This window comes from Mobula birostris, chromosome 2, assembly GCF_030028105.1.
Source record: "Mobula birostris isolate sMobBir1 chromosome 2, sMobBir1.hap1, whole genome shotgun sequence".
Lineage (NCBI taxonomy): Eukaryota > Metazoa > Chordata > Chondrichthyes > Myliobatiformes > Myliobatidae > Mobula > Mobula birostris.
The window spans coordinates 190,275,008-190,297,641 of NC_092371.1; the positions used below are offsets into that span (position 1 = coordinate 190,275,008).

General features: G+C 41.8%; 1 protein-coding gene across 3 annotated transcripts in view; it reads left to right on the forward strand.

Annotated features, from left to right (window-relative positions):
• Positions 1–6,918: 6,918 nt before the first annotated feature.
• LOC140193981 (hippocalcin-like protein 1) overlaps positions 6,919–22,634 on the forward strand; it is an 82,538-nt gene continuing 66,822 nt past the window's right edge. For 2 of the 3 annotated variants that reach the window (XM_072251230.1, XM_072251232.1), the window contains exons 1-2: positions 6,919–6,993; positions 15,672–16,070. In XM_072251230.1, coding sequence (XP_072107331.1) covers positions 15,693–16,070 — 378 coding nt within the window. In that variant the 5' untranslated portion in view covers positions 6,919–6,993; positions 15,672–15,692. Of the gene's footprint in view, positions 6,994–8,313; positions 8,372–15,671; positions 16,071–22,634 lie in introns of those variants that run through there. The other variant, XM_072251231.1, reaches the window with a different exon arrangement.

Genomic DNA, 22,634 nt, shown 5'->3' on the forward strand with positions numbered 1-22,634 from the left:
GAGGTAGTAATGGGAGACAAGAAAATGGCAGATAAACTGATTGAAGATACTTATTCAGTCTTCACTGTGGAAGACACAGTATGCTGGAAGTTCCTGGTGTTTTTTCTAAACTCCAGCTAGTGCAGATCCGGTGTCACCAAACGTTCCTCTTGCATTAACCCTTTCATTTCCAGTATCATTCTCATGAACTTCCTTTGGACCTTCTCCAATGTTAGCACATTCTTTCTTGGATAAGTGGCCCAAAACTGTTCACAATACTCCCAAGTGTGGTCTGACTAGTGCTTTATAAAGCCTCAATATATGGTACATGTATGCTATGGCTGTTTTGGGTGTCCTGCAATGAATAACTCAGCATTTATGGCAGAAGTGAGGATTGTGATGGAATTCTCTCTGCTAACAAGAATGAGTACAGTTCTGACAAAACTGTAGTTGTCCAACATCATCTGAGAAAGTGACTGTCTAATTCTGATTTGATATGGTTTGTGATGGAATCTTAAGTTTTATTCATTATGGACTGTGCCTTTAAGAATCATGCCTGTGAGAGAGAGAGAGATGTACAGTGCAAGCAGCTTGCTGCAGAGGGAGAGAGAGGTGAGGAGCTACATGATGGACAGCTGGTGATCAGCACACTGGTATCTAAACAAGCGTAACTGTCCCGTTTGCAGGACACGCAGATGCACTAAGGTATGGCTGTCATAGTCCGTCCGTGAAGTCCGTATTCTGGTTCTCAGTCCAGTCCATCGACCCTTGCTCCAGGTTTTCCTATCTACCCTGTTTCTGTTCTTGTTGAGCTAATTGAGGCAGCTGATGCTCGATGGGGCTGGCTGCATAAATACCTTCAGAGACCCAGGCATGGCTGCTGGATTGCTCTTGTCCTTACTCCTTGTATCCCTTTTCCTGCTTTCTGTTTCCTAGCCTGTAGCCCTGCCTTGTCTTGCCAGTAACTCTTGCCTCACCTGAAGTTCTCGTCTCGCCTTGCTTTGCCAGAAGCCTTGCCTTGCCTTGCCAGTAACTCTCGCCTCGCCTGAAGTTCTTGTCTCGCCTTGCTTTGCCAGAAGCCTTGCCTTGTCTTGCCGGTAACTCTCGCCTCACCTGAAGTTGTCATCTCACCTTGAATTGCCTGAAGCCTTGCTTGTCTTGCTGGTAACTCTCGCCTCGTCTCACCTGCAGTCTTGTCCTGGAGCCACCCTGTACCTAGGTCCCTTCCTGTTCCTTGCCTCCGTCAGTTAAGCCAGGCCGTCTCACCGTCACCTGCGATTGGTTCTGTCGCTTCCTGTCCCTTGCCTCCGTCGGGTAAGCCAGGCCGTCTCACCGTCACCTGCGGTTGGTTCTGTCCCTTCCAGTCCCATGCTTCTGTCGGGTAGTGATCCGCGCCCTGCCCAGGAGGAGCCTGCCTAGCCTCAAGCCTGAAGACTCCAGGGTGGCTCCAGGACAAGACTGCAGGCGAGACGAGGCGAGAGTTACCAGCCTGAAGACTCCAGCCTCCTGCCTCCTGCCAAACCTCGTCTCCAGCCTCCTGCCTCCTGCCAAGCCTCGCCTCAAGTCTCCTGCCTCCTGCCAAGCCTCACCTCAAGTCTCTAGCCTTCTGCCTCGCCTCGTCTCCTGCCCCCTGCCAAGCCTCGCCTCAAGTCTCCTGCCTCCTGCCAAGCCTCGCCTCTAGTCCCTAAGACTCCAGCCTCGTCCTGCCTGCCAGCCAAGTCTCGTCCTTGCCTAGTTCTGGGGTCCGAGCCAGAGGCAAGACCCAGGTACTGGGTCCTTGTCCAATATCTGGCTCGGAGTCCAAGCCCAGGCTCCTAGCTCTCTTGTCCAGTCCTGTTCCAGGTTCCTGGTTTTCCCATCCATGTCCTTGCCATCGCCCTGTATCCTAGTCCTGTCCCTAGTACTTCAGTGTCTATGTCTTGCACTTGGGTCCGTTCCCAGCCACCTCCATATAACAGTGGCGAAATTACCACTACACTTTCGGGTGCCCACAAGGGTGCGGCTGAGGATCGATTAAGAGGAATCGATCCATGACTATCAGTGCATGTAAGGGCGACCCTGTGGAATCTACCAGTGTGTCTAACCCTTGCCTGGATTGGTAGATTATCACTTGAAGATAGTGCTCTTAAGTTGGTCAAGTTTGCCTAACTTGGAAAATTTGGAGGACGTCGAGGAAGATCGACGACACTTGTTTACTTGAATTACAAATCTCTATCTCTCACTTCAATCTCATGGACTGAACTGATTTCCCTTACCACAACATCGTAAGACTGTATCACTTACCAACCTTACTCTGAAGAAGCTTGGGGATTTATCTATACACCTATATATGCATATCACCGTTAACTCTTGATTTACCTGGTTTAAGTTACTATCTGATGCAGTTACTAATAAAGTAGTGTTTTGTTAACAGCAAAACCAGACTCCAGGTGTGTTCTATTGCTGTTGATGCTTTTGGTGTTACATGTTTTTAACCTGCACTCCCCCCAGGTACCTTCCCTAGAGTTGTGTGTGCGTAACATGGTTGCATCTATATTTTTAAAAAACTGCACTTATTCAAAACTACTTCAGCAGCTCCTTCCAGACTCATGGCTTCTGCTGCACAGGAATTCAAGGGAAGCAAGGCATCATCCCATTGACATATTCAAGTTTATCTTATTCACTGTCCTTTCAACATGAATTGGTCTAAATGCTGGAACTACTAATTAACTAACATGGAGTTTCTTCACTAGAACTGCATATGCTCAAAAAGAGACTGACCACAAACACTGAGACAAGAGTTCATAAACACAAGAGATTCCAATCAAAGTGTATCAGCCCAAAAGATTGACTGTTTATTCCCCTCCATAGATACTGCCTGAAGTGTTGAGTTTCTCCAGCACTTTGTGTGTGTTGGACAATAATTGTTCAACTTGCCAGTGCCACGCACAATCTGCAAATTTATCCATTCTCTATGTTGCAAAAATTGAGTGTACCATTATGCAGAGTTTAATTACAGACTCTATCCACATCATTCTGTCCACTTGCTAACCCTACTATGATCCACATACTACAGCATTTGCTCTATTAGGCATCAGTAGGTATCTGTCAGATCAGGCAGGTGTAGATTGGGATAGGTTGTTTGCCAGCAAAGGGAAAGTTAGTACACGGGAGCCTTTCAAAAGTGAAATACTGGGATTACAGAATTAATATGTTCTCTCAAACAGAATTTATTTTATTGGAATAAAAGGAGACTAACAGGCTTAGGAACCTTGGTTCCTGAGGGATATTGAAGCCCTGGTTAAGATGTAGGTGTATATCGAGTATAGGTAATTAGGATCAAATGAGGCCTTGAAGAGTATAAGGAATGTAAGAACACTTAAAAGAGAAATCAGGACTAAAAAAGGACATGAGGTTGCTCTGGCAGACAAGGCATAAGAGAATCTTAAGAGCTTCAATAGATGCAGATGTGACAGGGTCCTGAATTACCCCTATAAACTGTGCTTGATTACCCCTATGAACCGAGCTTGATTACCCCTATGAACTGTGCTTTTGAAAAAGAGAGAGAGAGAGAGTTATTTAACACCGTCATCTTGTTTTTAAGAGAGAGAGAGGCGAAGACTGCTCACAGCATATTTACATTTCTACAAAGACGCTGCCTGCTTGGAAATTCTTACAGACAGAGAAGGGAGGAGCTGTTTGAGTGACAGCTGGTATTCAGCACAGAGAGACAAATAGAAGGTCAGATGATAGACCTCAGACACATAGTTTTGGACACTGATGAGCTTTGCTGTGCCCACAGAAAAGGTGGGTTTTGGAGAATCGATCAGGCGGATCGATCAGTGGCTCTTGCAGTGTGAAAAGGGTGTGACCGGTGGGGAGTTGTTCGTGTGTCCAACCCTCGCCTGGGTTGATAATTCCACCACAGAAGAACGGTCCCCTTTGTTGTGGTCACAGTTGGTGACTTCTAAAGGATGTCAGAGGACAATGGGAACATCGACGCATCAGCTCACCTGAAGACTCAAATCTCTCCCTCTCTCTCTCTCTCTCCATCACTACTCAACTCAATACCACGAACTGAACTGAACTTTACTCATCATCGTAAGACTATCTATTTACCCCTAGACTGGAAGAAGCTTGATTATAAATATATTTCCACACGTATATATATATTCATTGCTAACCTGTTTTATATATCTGCAATTATATTACTGTATTGCATAGTTACTAATAAATTCTATTAGTTAATAGCAATACTGGACTCCAAAGAGTTTTCCATCTCGCTGGTTCTTTATCCCGTCACGGGGTTCGTGACACAGAATATTAAGAGCAAAAGAATAGCAAGGGACAAAATTGGCCCTCTTAAACATCAGCATAGTTATCTGGGCATGGAGCTGAAAGAAACAGGGGAGGTCTTCAATGAAATTTTCAAATCTGTATTTACTCCGGAGATTGACATAGGATTAGGGGAATTGAAGTAAAGAAGTAGCGAGGTAATGGATTGCATCAGGATTACAGAAGTGGAGTCTTACTGTCTTGTGGCAAATGGTTGGGCAACTTCAGGGCTGCATTTTAAAAAAGATACCTTTTAAACAGGAGGACGATCGAAAACTTAAAGGTAGATTTTCGCGGCAGTTTCTCCGAGTTGAGAAGCGACCAATCAGCAAGAGGCAGTGCGTAAACAGATCTAGCTTTCAGTCAGGTCCGCGTTCAAAATTTAAAAAGCAGAGCTTGGCGGCATTTTTCTCACAGTGGACGATCGACGTCCACATCAGGGCCGCCAGAAAGCAGCTACCTTCCAGACAGGTCCGCGATCGAGATTTAAAAAGCAAAGCATTGGGGCACTTTTCTCTTGAGTTGAAAGAGCTACCTTTTATCAGGTCCGCTATCGACAATTGACGCCAACACCAGGACTGCCAGAAAAGAGCTACCTTCCAAACAGGAGGGCGATCGAGATCTAAAAAGCAGAGTTGGCGGCAGTTTTCTCCGAGTTAAAACAGCTACCTTTCAGTCAGGTCCGCTATGGAGATTTAGGAAGCAGAGCTTCGCGAGTTTCTGTGAGTTGAGGAGCAAGAGGGATTCATTAGAAAGGACCAATAAAAATAACTCAAATGCAAACGGAGCGGCTATTCTATTAAGTGCGCCAGTGGTTAGAACGGCTTTGCCTCCACTCCAACACACAAAATGCTGGAGGAAATTCAGCAGACCAGGCAGCATCTATGGAAAAGAATATAATCTATGTTTTGGGCCGAGACCCTTCAGCAGGAATGGAGAAAAAAATGACCATATTTAAAAGGTGCGAGGAGGAGAATCACACGGCGAGAGATGAAACCGAAAGGGGAGGGGTGAAGTAAAGAACTGGGAATTAGATTGTTGAAAGAGAGCCAGGGCCGGGGAAGGGGGTATCTAATAGGGGAGGACAGAAGGCTATGGAAGAAAGAAAGGGCGGTGGGGGGGGGAGGCGGTGGCAACAGAGGGAGGCGATGGGCAGGCAAAAGGGGATGGGGAATGCTGAAAGAGACGGGGTGGGCCCATTACTGGAAGTTGGAGAAATCATGTGCCTGTCAACATGTTGGAGGCTACCCAGATGATGAATATAAGGTGTTCCTCCAACCTGAGTGGCCTAATTGGGCAGTAGAGGAGCCCATGGACTCACTTATCACAAGGGGAAGTGGAATTAAAATGGGTGGCCACTGGGAGATCCCGTTTCTTCTGGCAGATGGAGTGTAGGTGCTCAGCAAAGTGGTCTCCCAATCTACGTCAGATTGTTGCTTGCCTGGTGTCAGGATCAGAGATGTCTCGGATCGGGTCTGTGCTGTTCTCAAGGGCGAGGGTGTGCAGTCTTGGTACATATTGGCACGAATAACATAGGTAGACAAAGTGAGGAGGTCCTGTAAAGGAATTTTAGGGAGCTAGGTAGAATGTTGAGAAACAGGACTTCCAGAGTTGTAATTTCTGGATTGCTGCCTGTGCCATACACCAGTGAGGATAGAATAGGATGATTTGGCAAGTGAACGTGTGGCTGAGGAACTGGTGCAGGGGGCAGGGGTTCAGATTTATGGATCATTGGGATCTCTTCTGAGGAAAGTAGGATCTGTTCAAAAGCAACAGATGGGTCCAATATCCTTGCAGGTAGATTGGCTAGAGTTATTCCCGTGGGCTTAAACTAATTTGGCAGCGGATGTCAACAGGATGAGTAGAAATGTAAAAGTTGGACAAAATCGAAAAGGGTGAACACAGGACTGAATAGGTTGTATTTGAATGCACGCAGTATACGGAATAAGGTCAATAAACTTGTAGCAAGTTACAGATTGACATGTATGATATAGGCATCATTGAATCATGGCTGAAAGAATATTATAGCTGGGAGTTTAATATCCAAGGAAACTGATTGTATTGAAAGGACAGGCAGGAAGGCAGAGGGGGTGGTGTTGCTCTGTAGGTAAAAAAATGAAATAAAATCATTAGAGGTGACATACCTCGGAAGGAACTGCAAGGGTTATAAGACCTTGGTGGGAATTGTATACAGATCCCCAGACAGTAAGGTTGTGGCCCTAAAATTACAACAGGAGATCTAAAGAGCATGCCAAATGGGCAATATGTTGCTATAGACATGGGGGGATTGCAATATACAAATAGATTGGGAAAGGCAGGTTTGTGCTGGATTCCAAGAGGGGGAATTTCTATAATGCTTACGATAAAGCTTTTTAGAGCAGCTCATGGATGAGCCCATGATGAGGTTAGCTATATGGAATGGGTGTTGTGCAATTAACTGGAATTGATTAGAGAGCTTAAAGTAAAAGAACCCGAAGAGACAAGTGATCATAACATGATCAAATTCACTCTGAAATCTGAGAAGAAGCTAAAGTTAGATGTATCAGTATACACTGGAGTGAAGGGAATTGCCAAAGCTTGAAATAGAAGATGAGCAAAATTATTTGGAAAAGAACGCTGGCAGGGATGATGGCAGAGCAGCAGTGGCTGGAATTTCTAGAAGCCGTTCAGGAGACCCAAAAGGGAAGAAGTATTCTAAAGGTAAGAGGACACAACTGTGGCAAATGGTGGGGGGGGGGGGGGGCAGGGGTCAAAGCCAAAGAAAGATCATATAATAGAGAAAAAAAATTCTAAGAAGATTTTAAAAACCAACAGAAGGCAACTAAACAAGTCAGTAAAAGGTAAAGATGGAATATGAACTAAAGCTAGCCAAGAATATTAAAGAGTAAAAACAGGAGAGGGTGGATATTGGACCACTGGAAAATGATGCTGGAGAGGTAGTAATGGGGGACAAGGAAATGGCGGATAAACTGATTGAAAATACTTTTTCAGTCTTCACTGTGGAAGACACAGTATGCTGGAAGTTCCCAGTGTTTTTCTAAACTCCAGCTAGTGCAGATCCAGTGTCATCAAACGTTCCTCTTGCATTAACCCTTTCATTTCCAGTATCATTCTCATGAACCTCCTTTGGACCTTCTCCAATGTTAGCACATCCTTTCTTGGATAAGTGGCCCAAAACTGTTCACAGTATTTCAAGTGTGGTCTGACTAGTGTTTTATAAAGCCTCAACATATTGTACATGTATGCTATTGCTGTTTTGGGTGTCCTGCAATGAATAACTCAGCATTTATGGCAGAAGTGAGGATTGTGATGGAATTCTCTCTGCTAACAAGAATGAGTACAGTTCTGACAAAACTGTAGTTGTCCAACATCATCTGAAAAAGTGACTGTCTAATTCTGATTTGATATGGTTTGTGATGGAATCTTAAGTTTTATTCATTATGGACTGTGCCTTTAAGAATCATGCCTGTGTGAGAGAGAGAGATGTACAGCGCAAGCAGCTTGCTGCAGAGGGAGGGGACAAGCTACATGATGGACAATTGGTGTTTAGCACACCGGTACTTAAACAAGCGCAACTGTCCCTTTCGCAGGACACGCAGACGCACTGAAGTGTGGCGAAATTACCACTACACTTTCGGGTGCCCACAAGGGTGCGGCTGAGGATCGATTAAGAGGAATCAATCCGTGACTATCAGTGCGTGTAAGGACGACCCTGTGGAATCTACTGCTGCGTCGAACTCTTGCCTAGGTTGGTAGATTATCATTTGAAGACGACGCTCTTAAGTTGGTCAAGTTTGGCTAACTTGGAAAATTTGGAGGACATCGAGGAAGATCGACGACACTTGTTTACTTGGATTACGAATCTCTCTCTCTCATTTCAATCCCGTGGACTGAACTGATTTTCCTTACCACACCATCGTAAGACTGTACCACTTACCAACCTTGCTCTGAAGAAGCTTGGGGATTTATCTATACACCTATATGAGCATAACACCGTTAACTCTTGATTTACCTGGTTTAAGTTACTACCTGACGTAGTTACTAATAGTGTTTTGTTAACAGCAAAACCAGACTCCAGGTGTGTTCTATTGCTGTTGATGCTTTTGGTGTTACATGTATGTAACCAGCACTTCCCCCAGGTACTTTCCCTAGGGTTGTGTGTGCGTAACATGGTTGCATCTATATTCTTTAAAAACTGCAGTTATTCAAAACTACTTCAGCAGCTCCTTCCAAACTCATGGCTTCTGCTGCACAGGAATTCAAGGGAAGCAAGACGTCATCCCATTGACATATTCAAATTTATTTTATTCACTGTCCTTTCAACATGAATTGGTCTAAATGCTGGAACTACTAATTAACTAACATGGAGTTTCTTCACTAGAACTGCATACGTTCAAAAAGAGACTGACCCCAAACACTGAGACAAGAGTTCATAAACACAAGAGATTCCGATCGAAGTGTATCAGCCCAAAAGATCGACTGTATTCCTCTCCAAAGATACTGCCTGAAGTGTTGAGTTTCTCCAGCACTTTGCGTGTGTTGGACAATAATTGTTCAACTTGCCAGTGCCACATACAATCTGCAAATTTATCCCTTCTCTAGATTGCAAAAATTGAGTGTACCATCATGCAGAGTTTAATTACAGACTCCATCCACATCATTCTGTCCACTTGCTAACCCTACCATGATCCACATACTACAGCATTTGCTCTATTAGGCATCAGTAGGTATCTGTCAGATCAGGCAGGTGTAGATTGGGATAGGTTGTTTGCCAGCAAAGGGAAAGTTAGTACACGGGAGCCTTTCAAAAGTGAAATACTGGGATTACAGAATTAATATGTTCTCTCAAACAGAATTTATTTTATTGGAATAAAAGGAGACTAACAGGCTTAGGAACCTTGGTTTCTGAGGGATATTGAAGCCCTGGTTAAGATGTAGGTGTATATCGAGTGTAGGTAATTAGGAACAAATGAGGCCTTGAAGAGTATAAGAAATGTAAGAACACTTAAAAGAGAAATCAGGACTAAAAAAGGACATGAGGTTGCTCTGGCAGACAAGGCGTAAGAGAATCTTAAGAGTTTCAATAGATGCAGAATATTAAAAGCAAAATAATAGCAAGGGACAAAATTGGTCCTGTTAAACATCAGCAGAGTCATCTAGGCATGGAGCTGAAAGAAACAGGGGAGGTCTTCAATGAAATTTTCAAATCTGTATTTACTCTGGAGATAGACATAGGATTAAGGGAATTGAAGCAAAGGAGTAGCGAGGTAGTGGATTGTATCAGGATTACAGAAGTGGAATCTTACTGTCTTGAGGCAAATGAAGATTAATAAATCCCCAGGACCTGCCAAGGTGTTCCCTTGCACCTTGTGGGAGACTAGCGTAGAAATTGCAGGTGCTCTGGCAGGAATATTTAAAACAAGAGAAACTCTGCAGATACTGGAAATCCAAGCAACACACACAAAAAGCTGGAGGAACTCAGCAGGCCAGGCAACATCTATGGAAACGAATAGTTGACGTTTCTGGCCAAGACCCTTCATCAGGGCTGGAGAAAAAAAAATGAGGAGTCAGAGTAAGAAAGTGGGGGAGGTATGAAGAAACACAAGGTGATAGGTGAAACCAGGAGGGGGGTGGTAGGGTGAAGTAAAGAGCTGGGAAGTTGGTGAAAAATCCAGGGCTGGAGAAGGTGAAATCTGAGAGCAGAGGACGTAAGGCCATGGAAGAAACAAAAAGTGGAAGGAGCACCAGAGGGAGGTGATAAGCAGGTAAGGAGAAACGGTGGTTCTAGAAAGTTTGTGAACCATGCAGTATTTTCTCTATTTCTGCATAAATATGTCCTGAAATGTGATCAGATCTTCACGTAAGTCCTAAAGCTAGATAAACCCAATTAAATAAACAACACAAAAAAAAACATTATACTTCTTCATTTATTTATTGAGAAAATTGCCAGGTATGAAGTGACCATCACTGAATTGTGGCTGAAGGATGGTTGTAGTTGGGAGCTGAATGTCCAACGTTACACCTTATATCAGAGGGATAGGAAGGTAGGCAGAGGGGGTGGTGTGGCTCTATTGGTAAAGAATGGCATCAAATCAGTAGAAAGATGTGACATAGGATCAGAAGATGTTGAATCCTTGTGGGTTCAGTTAAGAAACTGTAAGGGTAAAAGGACCCTGATGGCAGTTATATACAGGCCTCCTAACAGTGGCTGGGAAGTGGAATACAGATTGCAACAGAAAATAGAAAAGGTGAGTCAAAAGGGCAATGTTATGATGGGCATAGGAGATTTTAACATGCAGGCCGATTGGGAAAATCAGGTTGGAAATGGATCTCAAGACAGTGAGCTTGTTGAATGCCTAAGAGATAGCTTTTGAAAGCAGTTTGGTGTTGAGCCTACTAGAGGATCAGCTATACTGGATTGGGTGTTATGTAATGAACCGGAGGCAATTAGGGAGCTTAAGGTAAAAGAACCCTTAGGAACCACTGATCACAATATGATTGAGTTCAACTTGAAATTTGACTGGGAGCAAGTAAAGTCTGATGTAGCAGTATTTCAGTGGAGTAAAGGAAATTACAGTGCTATGAGAGAGGATTTGGCCAAAGTAATTGGAAGGAGCTGCTGGCACGGCTGTCAGCAGAGCAGCAATGGCATGCATTTCTGGGAAAAATGAGAAAGGTGCAGGACATGTGTATTCCAAAAATGAAAAAATACTCAAATGGTAAAATAGCACAACCATGACTGACAAAGGAAGTCAAAGCTATTGTAAAAGCAAAATAAAGGGCATATAACAACACAAAAAATAATGGGAAGATAGAGGATTGGGAAGTTTTTAAAAACCTACAAAACTTACAAACCTAAAAGAATCATTCGAAGGGAAAAGATGAAATATGAAAGCAAGCTGGCAAGTGATATCAAAGTGGATAGTAAAAGTTTTTCAAGTATGTTAAAAATAAGAAACAGCTAGAAAATGAGGCAAGAGAAATATTAATGGGCGACAAGGACATGGCTGATGAACTAAATGAGTCATTTGCATTAGTCTTCACTGTGGAGGACGCTGGCGGTATGCCTGATGTCGTAGTGTAGGAAGGAAGAGAAGTGGGTGCAGTTACTATTACAAACAAAAAGCTAAAAGACCTAAAGGTACGCAAATCACCCAGACCAATCGAACTGCACCCTAGCATTCTGAAAGAGGTAGCGTTAGAGATTGTGGTGGCATTAGAAATGATCATTCAAAAATTATTGGACTCTGACTTTAATCCGATAGAAATGTTGTAGCAGGTCCTGAAGCAAATAGTTTGTGAAGGAAGCACACCAACATCCCAAAGTAGAAGCAGTTTTGTAAGGAGGAATGGCCTGAAATTCCTCCAAGCCGATATGCAGGACTGATCAATAGCTACCAGAAACATCTGGTTGAAGTTATTGCTGTACAAGGGGCTCACACCAGTTACTGAAAGCAACGGTTCACATACATTCTCCAACAAATACATGTAATTTTGGATCATTTTTCTCAATTAATAAATGAACAAAATTTTATTTGTGTGGAGTTTATTTAATTGGGCTCTCTTTATCTAGTTTTAGGACTTACATAATGATCTGATCACATTTTAGGTCATATTTATGCAGAAAGAAAATTCTACAGGGTTCACAAACTTTCTAGCACCACTATAAGGTGAGAGAGGGAAATGAGAATGGTGAAGGGGTGGGAGGTTGTGAGGCGTTACCAGAAGTTTGAGAATCGATGTTCATGCCAGCAGGTTGGAATATAAGGTGTTGCTCCTCCAACCTGAATGTGGCCTCATCGCAACAGTAGAGGAGGCCATGGACTGACATGTCAGAATAAGAATGGGAAGTGGAATTAAAGTGGGTTGCCACTGGCAGATCTCACTTTTTCTAGCAGACAGGGTGTAGATGCTCAGTGAAGCGGTCTCCCATCGGGTCTCACTGATATAAAGGAGGCCCCACCAGGAGCACTGGATATAGTGGATGACCCCAGCAGGTGAAGTGTCGCCTCTCCTGGAAGGATTGGTTGGGGCCCTGAATGGTAGTAATGATGGTAGTAATGGAGGACGTGTAGGGGCATGTGTAGGACTTGTTCTGCTTGCAAGGTTAAGTGCCAGGCAGGAGATCCTTTGCCACAGGTGAGCTGCCATATGCTTGAAGGATATCTAATGTTGTCCCATTGTTTAAGAAAGGGTCTAAGAATAAGTCTAGAATTTACAGGCCATTGAGCCTGACATCAGTAGTGGGTAAGTTATTGAAAGATATTCTAAGGGACCAGCTGTTAGATGCATCTGGATAGATAGGGACTGGTTAGGAACAGTCATCATGGCTTTGTGCATGGTAGGTCATATCTAACCAATCTTATAGGTTTTCGATGAAAATTGATGAACCTAGGGCAGTGGATGTTGTCTACGCAGATTTCAGTAAGGCCTTTGACAGGGCCCCACCACAGGAGCTTGGTCAAGGGGATTCAGTGGCTTGGTGTTCAGATGAGATAGTACCTGGTGGACTCTCTGACTGAAAGCATGTGACCAGTGGTGTGCTGCTGGGATCGATGCTGTCTGTTGTTGTTTATTATCTATATTAATAATTTAGATGATAATGTGATGAACTGTGTCAGGAAATTTGTGGATAACAAGATTAAGAGCATAATGGACAGTAGAAGACTATCAAAGTTTGTGGTGTGGTCTGGACCAGCTGGAAAAATAGTAAGTTGTATAAAACATTGGCAAGGCTGAATTTGGAGTATGTGTACAGTTCCTACAGGAAAGATATCAATACACCTGAAAGAGTACAGAGAAAATTTACAAGGATGTTGCCAGGACTTGAGTACCTGAGGTATGGGGAAACAGTTGAATACGTTAGAACTTAATTCCATGGAGTGCAGCAGAATGAAGGGAGATCTTATAGAGGTATACAAGATTATGTGGGGTATAGACAGGGTAAATACATGCAGGGTATTTCCCCTGAGATTGGGAGAGACTAGAACTAGAAGTAGAGGGACAGGTATTGTTGAGGAAACAGGAAGTGTGCAGGAGGACTTAGATTAGGAGAATGGGCAGAGAAGGCAGATGGAATGTAGTGCAAGGAAGTGTATGGTCATGCACTTTTAGCAAGAGCAATACAAGGTGTAGAGTATTTTCTAAATGGGGAGGAATTTCAGAAATCAGATGTGCAAAAGGACTTGAGAGTCCTCATGCAAGATTCCATAAGGGATAACCTGCAGGTTGAGTCAGTGCTAAGGAAGGCGAATACAATGTTAGCATTCATTCCAAGAGGTCAAGAATATAAAAACAAGGATGTAATGCTGAGGCTTTATAAGGCATTGGTCAAACCATATTTAGAGTATTGTGAGCAGTTTTGGGCCCCTTATGTAAGAAAGGATGTGCTGGCATTGGAGAGTATCCAGAGGAGGCTCATAAGAATGATCTCAGAAATGAAAGGGATAATGTACGAGTAGTATTGAGTGGCTTTGAGACTGTATTCATTGGAGTTTAGAAGAATGAAGGGGAATGTCATTGAAATCTATCAAATATTGAAAGGCCTAAATAGAGTGGACATATAGAGGATATTTCCTATAGCAGGGGATTCCACAAAATTCATTGCCACAGATGGCTGTGGATGCTGTGTCAATCAGTATATTTAACGTGGAAGTTGATAGGTTCTTGATCAGTAAGTGCATCAAAGGTTACAAGGCAGGAGAATGGGGTTGAGATGGATAATAAATCAGCCATGAAGGGTGTAAATTTGATGGGCCAGATGGCTTAATTCTGCTCCTGTCTTAAAGTTCAAAGTAAATTTATTATTCAAGTACATATGTCACTGTACACAACCCTGAAATCACAGTAAGTGCAAGAAACCGAATCGAATCAATGAAAGCCTGCACTCAACAGAATGGACAAACATGTACAAATAAATCCACCACCTGAGGTTCATTGATTTTGCATATCAATAGATATTATAAGTGTCGTAAAATAATGCTCCTTACTGAAGTGCCCATGGCTATGACTGTGGATTTCAGACGTAGTCCAAAACGGGAATAGTTGATGATTCTTATTGGAGCTGCACCAGTCACAACTTGATGGTGCCATCTTGTTGCAACCTTTCTGCCCGTTCAGCTGGCCGTCACTTACTCATTTTGGTATCCAGTTCCTCCTTGACTTCGCTAACCATCTTCAAACCCACAAAATTCATGTGCATACAAGTCATAAACACAAGAAATCCTGCAGATGCTGGAAATCCAGAGCAATGCACACAAAACACTGGTGGAATTCAGCAGGTCAGGTACCATCTATGGAGATGAATAAACAGTCGACATTTTGGGCCAAGATCCTCATGTCTGGAACTGATGCGAGAAGATGCCAGAATAAGAAAGTGGGGGGGAGGGGAAGCAGGACAAGCTAGAAGGTGATGGGTGAAGCCAGGTGGGGGGTGGGGATGAAGTAAGAAGCTGGGAAGTGTTAAGTGGAAAAGGTAAAGGGCTAGAGAAGAGGGAATCTGAAGAGAGAAGAGTGGATCATGGGAGAAAGGGAAGGTGGAGGGGAACTGGGGGAGGTGGTACACAGGTGAGGAGAAGTGGTAAGAGGCCAGCATGGAGAAATGAATAAGTGTGTGTGGGAGGGGGTGGGGGGAGGTGGAATTACAGATAGTTGGAGAAATCCATATTCACGCCACCAGGCTGCAGGCTACCTAGACAAAATATGAAGTGCTGCTCATCCAACCTGGAGGTGGCCTCATCATGGCAGAAGAGGCCATGGACTGCCATGTCAGACCGAGAATGGCGAGAGGAATTAAAATGATTGACCCTCTAGAAATTCTGCTGTTTGCAGATGGAGCTGTGGTGCTTGACAAAGAGGTACCCCAGTCTAGGCCGGGTCTCACCAATGTGGAGAGGTCACACTGGGAGCGCCGGGTACAGTATACAACTCCAAAAAGTCATGTTCAGTCCTAAGATAATAACCAAGTAGTGGTTGTATCATGTATTCTGTGTGTTCTATTGCCATCTTTATTTCTTTGCATTATCATCATTGTCACTTTTATCAATTTATAACTCCTGCCTGTCATAGACCACCATTAACTCTTTTCTAGCTTATGGTCTTGCATTGCATGTTAGATTAGTTTTTTCTGGTTCCAGTGAAGGAATGTCGACATGAAAAATTAAGTTTGTTTCTTCTCTATTGCCAGCTAATCTGGCAAGTAATTATAGAATTTTAATTTTCCGACTGAATTTTGCTGAACTCATGAAATGGGAAAATAGAGCTTATTGGCGCCTTGAACTTGAGTGCAGGAATTGCCTCATTTCCCTGAGAGAATTGTATAATGCTATGGATACCTGAGTGCAGAATCTTTGAAACACTTCACTGATGTTTGTTCTTAGATTTAAGCCAAACCCAAGAGGATGGGAAAGCAGAACAGTAAACTTCGTCCAGAGGTGCTTCAAGGCCTGCGAGAAAATACAGAATTCACAGATCATGAGCTCCAGGAGTGGTACAAAGGCTTCCTTAAAAATTGCCCAAGTGGCCATTTAACTGTGGAAGAGTTCAAGAAAATATATGCAAACTTTTTTCCATACGGCGATGCTTCAAATTTTGCAGAGCATGTGTTCCGTACCTTTGATACAAACCCTGATGGAACTATTGACTTCAGAGAATTTATAATTGCACTTAGTGTTACGTCTCGGGGAAAGCTTGAACAGAAGTTGAAATGGGCGTTTAGCATGTATGACCTGGATGGCAATGGGTACATTAGTCGAAGTGAAATGCTGGAGATTGTTCAGGTATGCCAATGCATAAAAATGTGTAATTTGATGTTACAGTAACTTATTTTTTGATTTCGCTGACACCAGATTTTGCTAATATTGTAAAACACAAGATTCTGTTTAGATGGCCCACTCTATTTCATGCCCAAAGTTTTCACTGTGGCTGACAATGATAAGTTGTACAATTTATAAAATATTTGAAGATGAACATTCTAGTCAATTTATTAGATGTGAAAGTCTCTGAAGTAGCAGTGGAGAAACTAGTGTTGAAAGAGTCTGAAGTTTTGAAAGGGAAATGGGAACAATTTTGAGAGGCTCGGGTGTTATGGTGGAAAAATTTGAAGGTTTGTTTTTTTTGGGGAGCTGAAATGTATAAGTGTGCAGTATTATCAAAGGGTTCCTTGTAGTGTCAGATATGTAGGTGAAAGTTTAGTTTAAATTCAAACAGGATGCAAGCACCCATTAGGTTAGCTTAATGACAAACAGGAAGTTGAATTTCAGGACATGCTGATGACAGTAGCAAAGTTTTAATTTCATTTTCACTATTTTTTGAGCTAGTATTTTATGTTAACATTTGATAAATACATGAAAAGGCTTCAGACCTGGCAACAGCAGCAAGGTTAGGTCAGGTTACCACAATGTGCTCTTGTTGCTGCCATTGTATTGCATGTAAGTGATAGAAAGTACATTGGGCACAGCCCTATACCATGGAAAGACCATGCCTATATGAAGAAACCATTAAAGGAATTATGTCTGCTTTAGAATGGGTATGAAAGAACAATAAAATTTGGTGTAGATTATGGAAACAACTGAGGGTGATACAAGTTTTGCCCAGTACATTGTTGGTATTTGCAGGACAGTAGCTTGATTGGTGGGCATTGAATAAACAGTAAAGGGCTCCTGATTTGGAAAAGAAAACTTCTGATTCCAACGTGATGAAAATATTGAGTTACCTTTTTGAAAAGGAAGAGTTTGCTGGGTGTGCATAAAATGTTACTCCAGGGACAAGAGAGGTGAGAGAGAAGAGAATGGACAATCATTTTCCTAGTCTCTTGCTGTAGACAGAATCATCCAATGGCTACAGTCAATACAGTGGACTTTCAGCCATTGAGTCCATACTGATCCTTTTGTTACAGCATTCCAGCTAGCCCCACATCCCTATCTTCTCCCACAAAACGTACAGATATTTTCCTTTCAACTGAAAGAAAAGGTTGGTAGCTCGGGTTGGCTGCTTGTTTGTAGGGTTGTTTGCAAAGCCTGGAAGTTAGCTCGCAAATGTTCTGTCACCAGTCACGGTGACAGCATCAATGCACAATTGAGTGTTATTCCTGCCGACTGCTTACATTCATATTGATCCAACTCGTTGTTCTGATTGGTTAGTTGATCAATCAACGAGGGATACAGGCCAACGGAGATCAGTTAGCTATGTGGTTGGCCGGGACCCAGCAGAGATTAGCGACCAGCACAGCAACCAACCAATCAGAACAATGAGTTGGACCAATATAAACACAAGCGCCTGGCACTGATGATGTCACCTTGTCTGGTGACAAAACGTTTGCGACCTAACCTCTGGGCTCGGCAAACAACCTTAAAATATTTTCCTTTCAATTAATTTAATTCCAACTCTATTACTACTTGCCATTTTATTCCAGATCCTAATTACTTTATAAAATGTTTCTTCTCGGGCAGCTACCAGAGAAGACTGTTCACATGCCTTTTTTTCCCAAAAGAAGGAAATTAATGATAGACTTGCTTGAGACAATATAGTTACATAAATAGAGAGCAATCTTCATTCATAAAATATATTTTAATTCTTAGCTAGTTTTGAAAGCTATGCCAACAACATTTTTGGTCACTTGAAGAACTTAACAGTTTAAGCAGAAGTAATCACATGCTTGGATAGATTGATTATTATTGCATTGCTTCAATAATTTACTCAGTGCTCAGCAAGTACGATGTGGGACCAAGGGTTAGCCTGCACTAATGTAAAAACTGAATTTCAGGCAAAACTTAATGCTGAAATCAATTAAATCTATTGCCATAAATATTAACATTTTTAAAATAAGATAATATTTGAAGTTACTTCCTCAGGTCCAGCGATATCTGGTGTCACAAAGCCACACTTAATTATAAATATAACCCTGTTAAAATAATCATTATTGTAGTTCCTGCTTGCTTATTTGCACAGAGCATAAAATACTAGAACTGCTGATAAGTTAGTTATGATGAGTGATGATCAAGATGGAGGAAGGGGAAGGTAAAAATTGAGCAACATTCCTTAAGTTATATTGCCTAGAAATACAAAAGCTAATTGTATATACAGTTGACCTTCACTAATCCGGCTAACTGTAATTCGGTTCCTTCGATAATCCAGCACTGATTTCAAATTTTCCGCGCAACTGTAATTTCAAATTTCCCAGGCCACCGTACCAATCTGTTGCGCATTGTTTTGGTTGCTCTAGATCTGTTCATGTGTTGGTGCGCTCTTGTAAGCCCAGACAGGTGATTCCTGTTTATTTCCTGCATTTATTAATATCATTGGCTCTTTTTTAGCCCTAATTATGGCCCCAGTGAGTAAAGGAAATGCACCCCGTGCTGTGAAGCGAAAACACCACACATTATCCATTAAAGACAAGGTTGAACTCTTGAAAAAACTAGACAGTGGTGTATCGGTGAAATCTTGTGCGAGTGTTACAACATTGGGCTGTTCCACAGTGTACGATATAAAGAAACAGAAAGAAAAACTGCTACATTTTTTTGCTGATAGTGGCTCAAAGAAACAGATGTGCGTAAGAAAAACAATGAAAGACAGAAGAAGTTCGGAATTAGATGAAGTGCTGATAACGTGGTTTAGGCTTCGTGTAAGTGAAGGTGTTGAACTATCTGAAGATATGGTGAAGAAACAAACAAAAGTGTTTCATGAAGAACTAGGACTAGATTATGAGTGTGACTATAGTGAAGGCTGGCTTCATCGGTTCAAGCAGCGTCATGGCTTACAGTTTTGTGCAGTGTGTGGTGAAAAACGTTCAGCAGACAAGGAAGCAGCAGCAGAGTTTGTTGACAAGTTTGCCAAGTTAGTCTCCGATGAAAAATTAAGCCCTGGGCAAGTGTACAATGCTGATGAGACTGCTTTGTATTGGGGATGTACACCAATGTACACTAACAACAGCAGATGCAAAACAGGGTAAAGGCATCGAGAGATCGTGTGACTTTGCTAACAGAGAGACTTTCTATTGACAGGCTAATTAAGTTGACAGGTGAATTGCTGAAAGGATTAGAGCAACGATGTTTTATAACTGAGCAAGAATAATGAGTGTTTATATGCTGCAGGATAAGCTATTCAGAGAGAGACCAAAAATATATGAAACAGCTTACCTTGGAAGATATGTTCAAAAAAAATTGTTAGAAGTGCAACAGGGGAGCTAACACTTCAAAATCCAGTGCCATCAGCTTCTGCTCACCAGACGTGCTGCCACCAACATCAAGTTTTTGAAGAAGCTGTTGTGCCAGTTTCAGCACCAGTTCCTGTGCTTCACTCATTTTTCAAGATGAAGATGTTGATGATCCTGACAACCCCACACTTGCAGACATGTAACTTTGCCCGAAGGTATATTAAAAGTTTCACTTTAGAAGCAGAAGTGCTCAACTTTTCTGTATGTTAATTCCTGTACACTTACCTGCACCCCTTATTTTATGTGCCTGTATAGTATATTACTTTACTACAATTTCACTTGCTACTCATTTAATATTTGTTTCATTATCATCTAATGTACTGATTTACATGATATTTTAAAGTTATGATGAGGCGGTTAGCTATTGCTGAATGTGATCCTTCTGTAATTCAGCATTTTCCATAATCCGGCACTCCTCAGGTCCCAATGGTGCTGGATTAGTGAAGGTCGACCAGTACTACTTTCATCCAACTACTGCTTGTATTTTTCGGTAAAACCTCAGCTGTGTGCATTTGGCTTCCACGAAAAATCTGACTGGTGAAGGAAGCAAAAAAAATGGGTTGCCCTGGACCTGTATTTTCTCCCCCTTCATTCCTCTCTCCTGAAGTAAACAAACACTGTTACATATTTCAGTACCCCCACTCCCCATACCCTTAGTACAAATGGAAGACTAATGTCTGAGTGGCAGGGTGTAAATGTCCTGCAGGTGTTTCTGGGGTGTGGGTGGTATATAGGCTTTTCCTATGAGCCCTCATGCAATGGGACTCATATCATAAGTATAGAGAATGTATACTCTAAAATTAACCAAAGACAACATTTGATTAAAATTTACAGATCTTTATAGATGTCTGGTAAATATGGCCTTTAAAATTAGAACATTTTTTGTTGTGAAAGATTTGTGAAATATGCAGTGCATTTTAAAAATTAATTACTTTTGCCAAGAGAACTGTATATTTTGTTGTGAGGGCATTGAAAAAGGGGATACATTTTACAATAATCCCATTAAGCTGTCCTTTGGTAGCAAATACAACATTGGCATTTATTTCAAGGGGAATAGAACATAAAAGCAAGGAGATAATGCTGAGCCTCTATAAGACACCAGTCAGACCACCCTTGGAGTATTGTCAACAGTTTTGGGCCCCATATCTCAGAAAAGATGTGTTGTCATTGGAGAGTCCAGAGGAGGCGCACGAGGATGATCCAGGGACTGATGTAGTTAACATATGAGAAGAGTTTGGCAGATTTGGGCCTCTACTCACCATAATTTAGAAAAGTGGTGGTGGGGGGTAATCTCATTGAAACCTACAAATGTTGAAAGGTTTTAAGGTTTTGTTTATTTATTTTTGCATTAATTCCACACTTCTAATTTAAACTCTTAAAGGTAAAATTTTCCTGTGTAGTTCAGTGCACTGTGCTTTGTTCAACAGCCCTGTGAGGAATTGTACTCCAATTAGAAAATATTTGAATCAGTAAGATTCACTGAAAGAACTGAAGAACCCATTCCATGAAATTCATTGCCACAGATGGCTGTGGATGGTGTGTCAATCAGTATACTTAATGTGGAAGTTGATAGGTTCTTGATCAGTAAGTGCATCAAAGGTTACAAGGCAGGAGAATGGGGTTGAGATGGATAATAAATCAGCCATGAAGGGTGTAAATTTGATGGGCCAGGTGGCTTAATTCTGCTCCTGTCTTAAAGTTCAAAGCACATTTATTATTCAGGTACATATGTCACTGTATACAACCCTGAAATCACAGTAAATACAGGAAACCCAAATGAATCAATGAAAGCCTGCACCCAACAGAATGGGCAAACATACAAATAAATAAGCTGTGCAAGTACAAGGAGGGAAAAAAAAGCAGTAAAGATCAAGAACATGAGATGGAATCCTTGAAGGTGTGAACTGTTCAGTGATGGTGCAAGAGAGGTTATCCCCTCTGGTCCAAGAGTCTGATGGTCTTAGGCCCAGAGTGAAAGGTCAAAATTTAAGGGGAACTTTCTTCATTGAAGGTGATGTGCGTGTGGAACAAACAGCCAGCACAAGTGGAAGGGAAGTTTGGGTAGTGCAGGGAGGGTGTGGGTTAATGGGTCTAGGCAGAAAAATAGGTCAGCCCTGACTAGATGGGCCAAAGAACCTGCTTTTGTGCTATAGTGCTTTACAACTCTTGTTCTTCAATTTTATAGTCAACACTACCACTTTCCAAAACTCCATGGCATTTCTTAACATGCATTAGGGTACAGTGGAATCATTGGAGCCCACACAGTATTCTACCTGGTCCATATCTCCAGCTGTGTATCATGTTTGTGTAATTACTTTTAAAACTTTTGTTCCAATTTTCTTAGTCTTGTTCAAACATTAAAATTGTTTTTAATCAACTAAATCCACTAGACTTGGACATATCAAGATGGTACTGAAGAGTTCTTGCCCAACAGAAATTTTAACTAGATGAAGTCAGTGCAAGTTCTACCTATATACCACATGAACCCAAACACATGTGTAATGTCTTTCAATTCAAATTATTAATGAAAAGAAATTAATTAATTATATTTCTCACATTCTTACATCTTATTTTAGATGCAAGTTACAGGCCTATTAGCATCACAAATAGTTGGGCAATTTTCCACCACTTCTAAATAGCATAGGGAAATCTGCCGACTTTAAGGCATTTAAAGCAGCTCTCATTTTAGAAGTAGCACTGAAACTAAACTGGTGAGAACTATGTACATTTAAAGATAAAAAACAAAGATCCTAAAAGCAACAACTCCAAGAAACAAAGTTTACAGGCCATAAAAGCTGAAAATTACCTACCAGTGTGGTTATTTTCAAGACGATTTAGAGTTCTGTAACAGTATGGGTACTACTTATATAGGACTTGATTTGGCTATAGAGAAGCCAGTATTCTTTCTACACATTTCATTGTACATAAGGAGAAGAGCTTAAACTACTTGCAAACTTCTAATTTCTTCCACAAATATATTAGTTCATTAAGTATAATTGTCAGGCTTTTGCCTCCAGTTTTTAAATTAACCCTCAGACATGCAAATGAAGTTTCAAGCCTTTGGAACTTTAGCTTGAGCCATTTCTCCCCTGGGAAAAAGCCTCTTATAAACATGATCAATGCCTCTCAT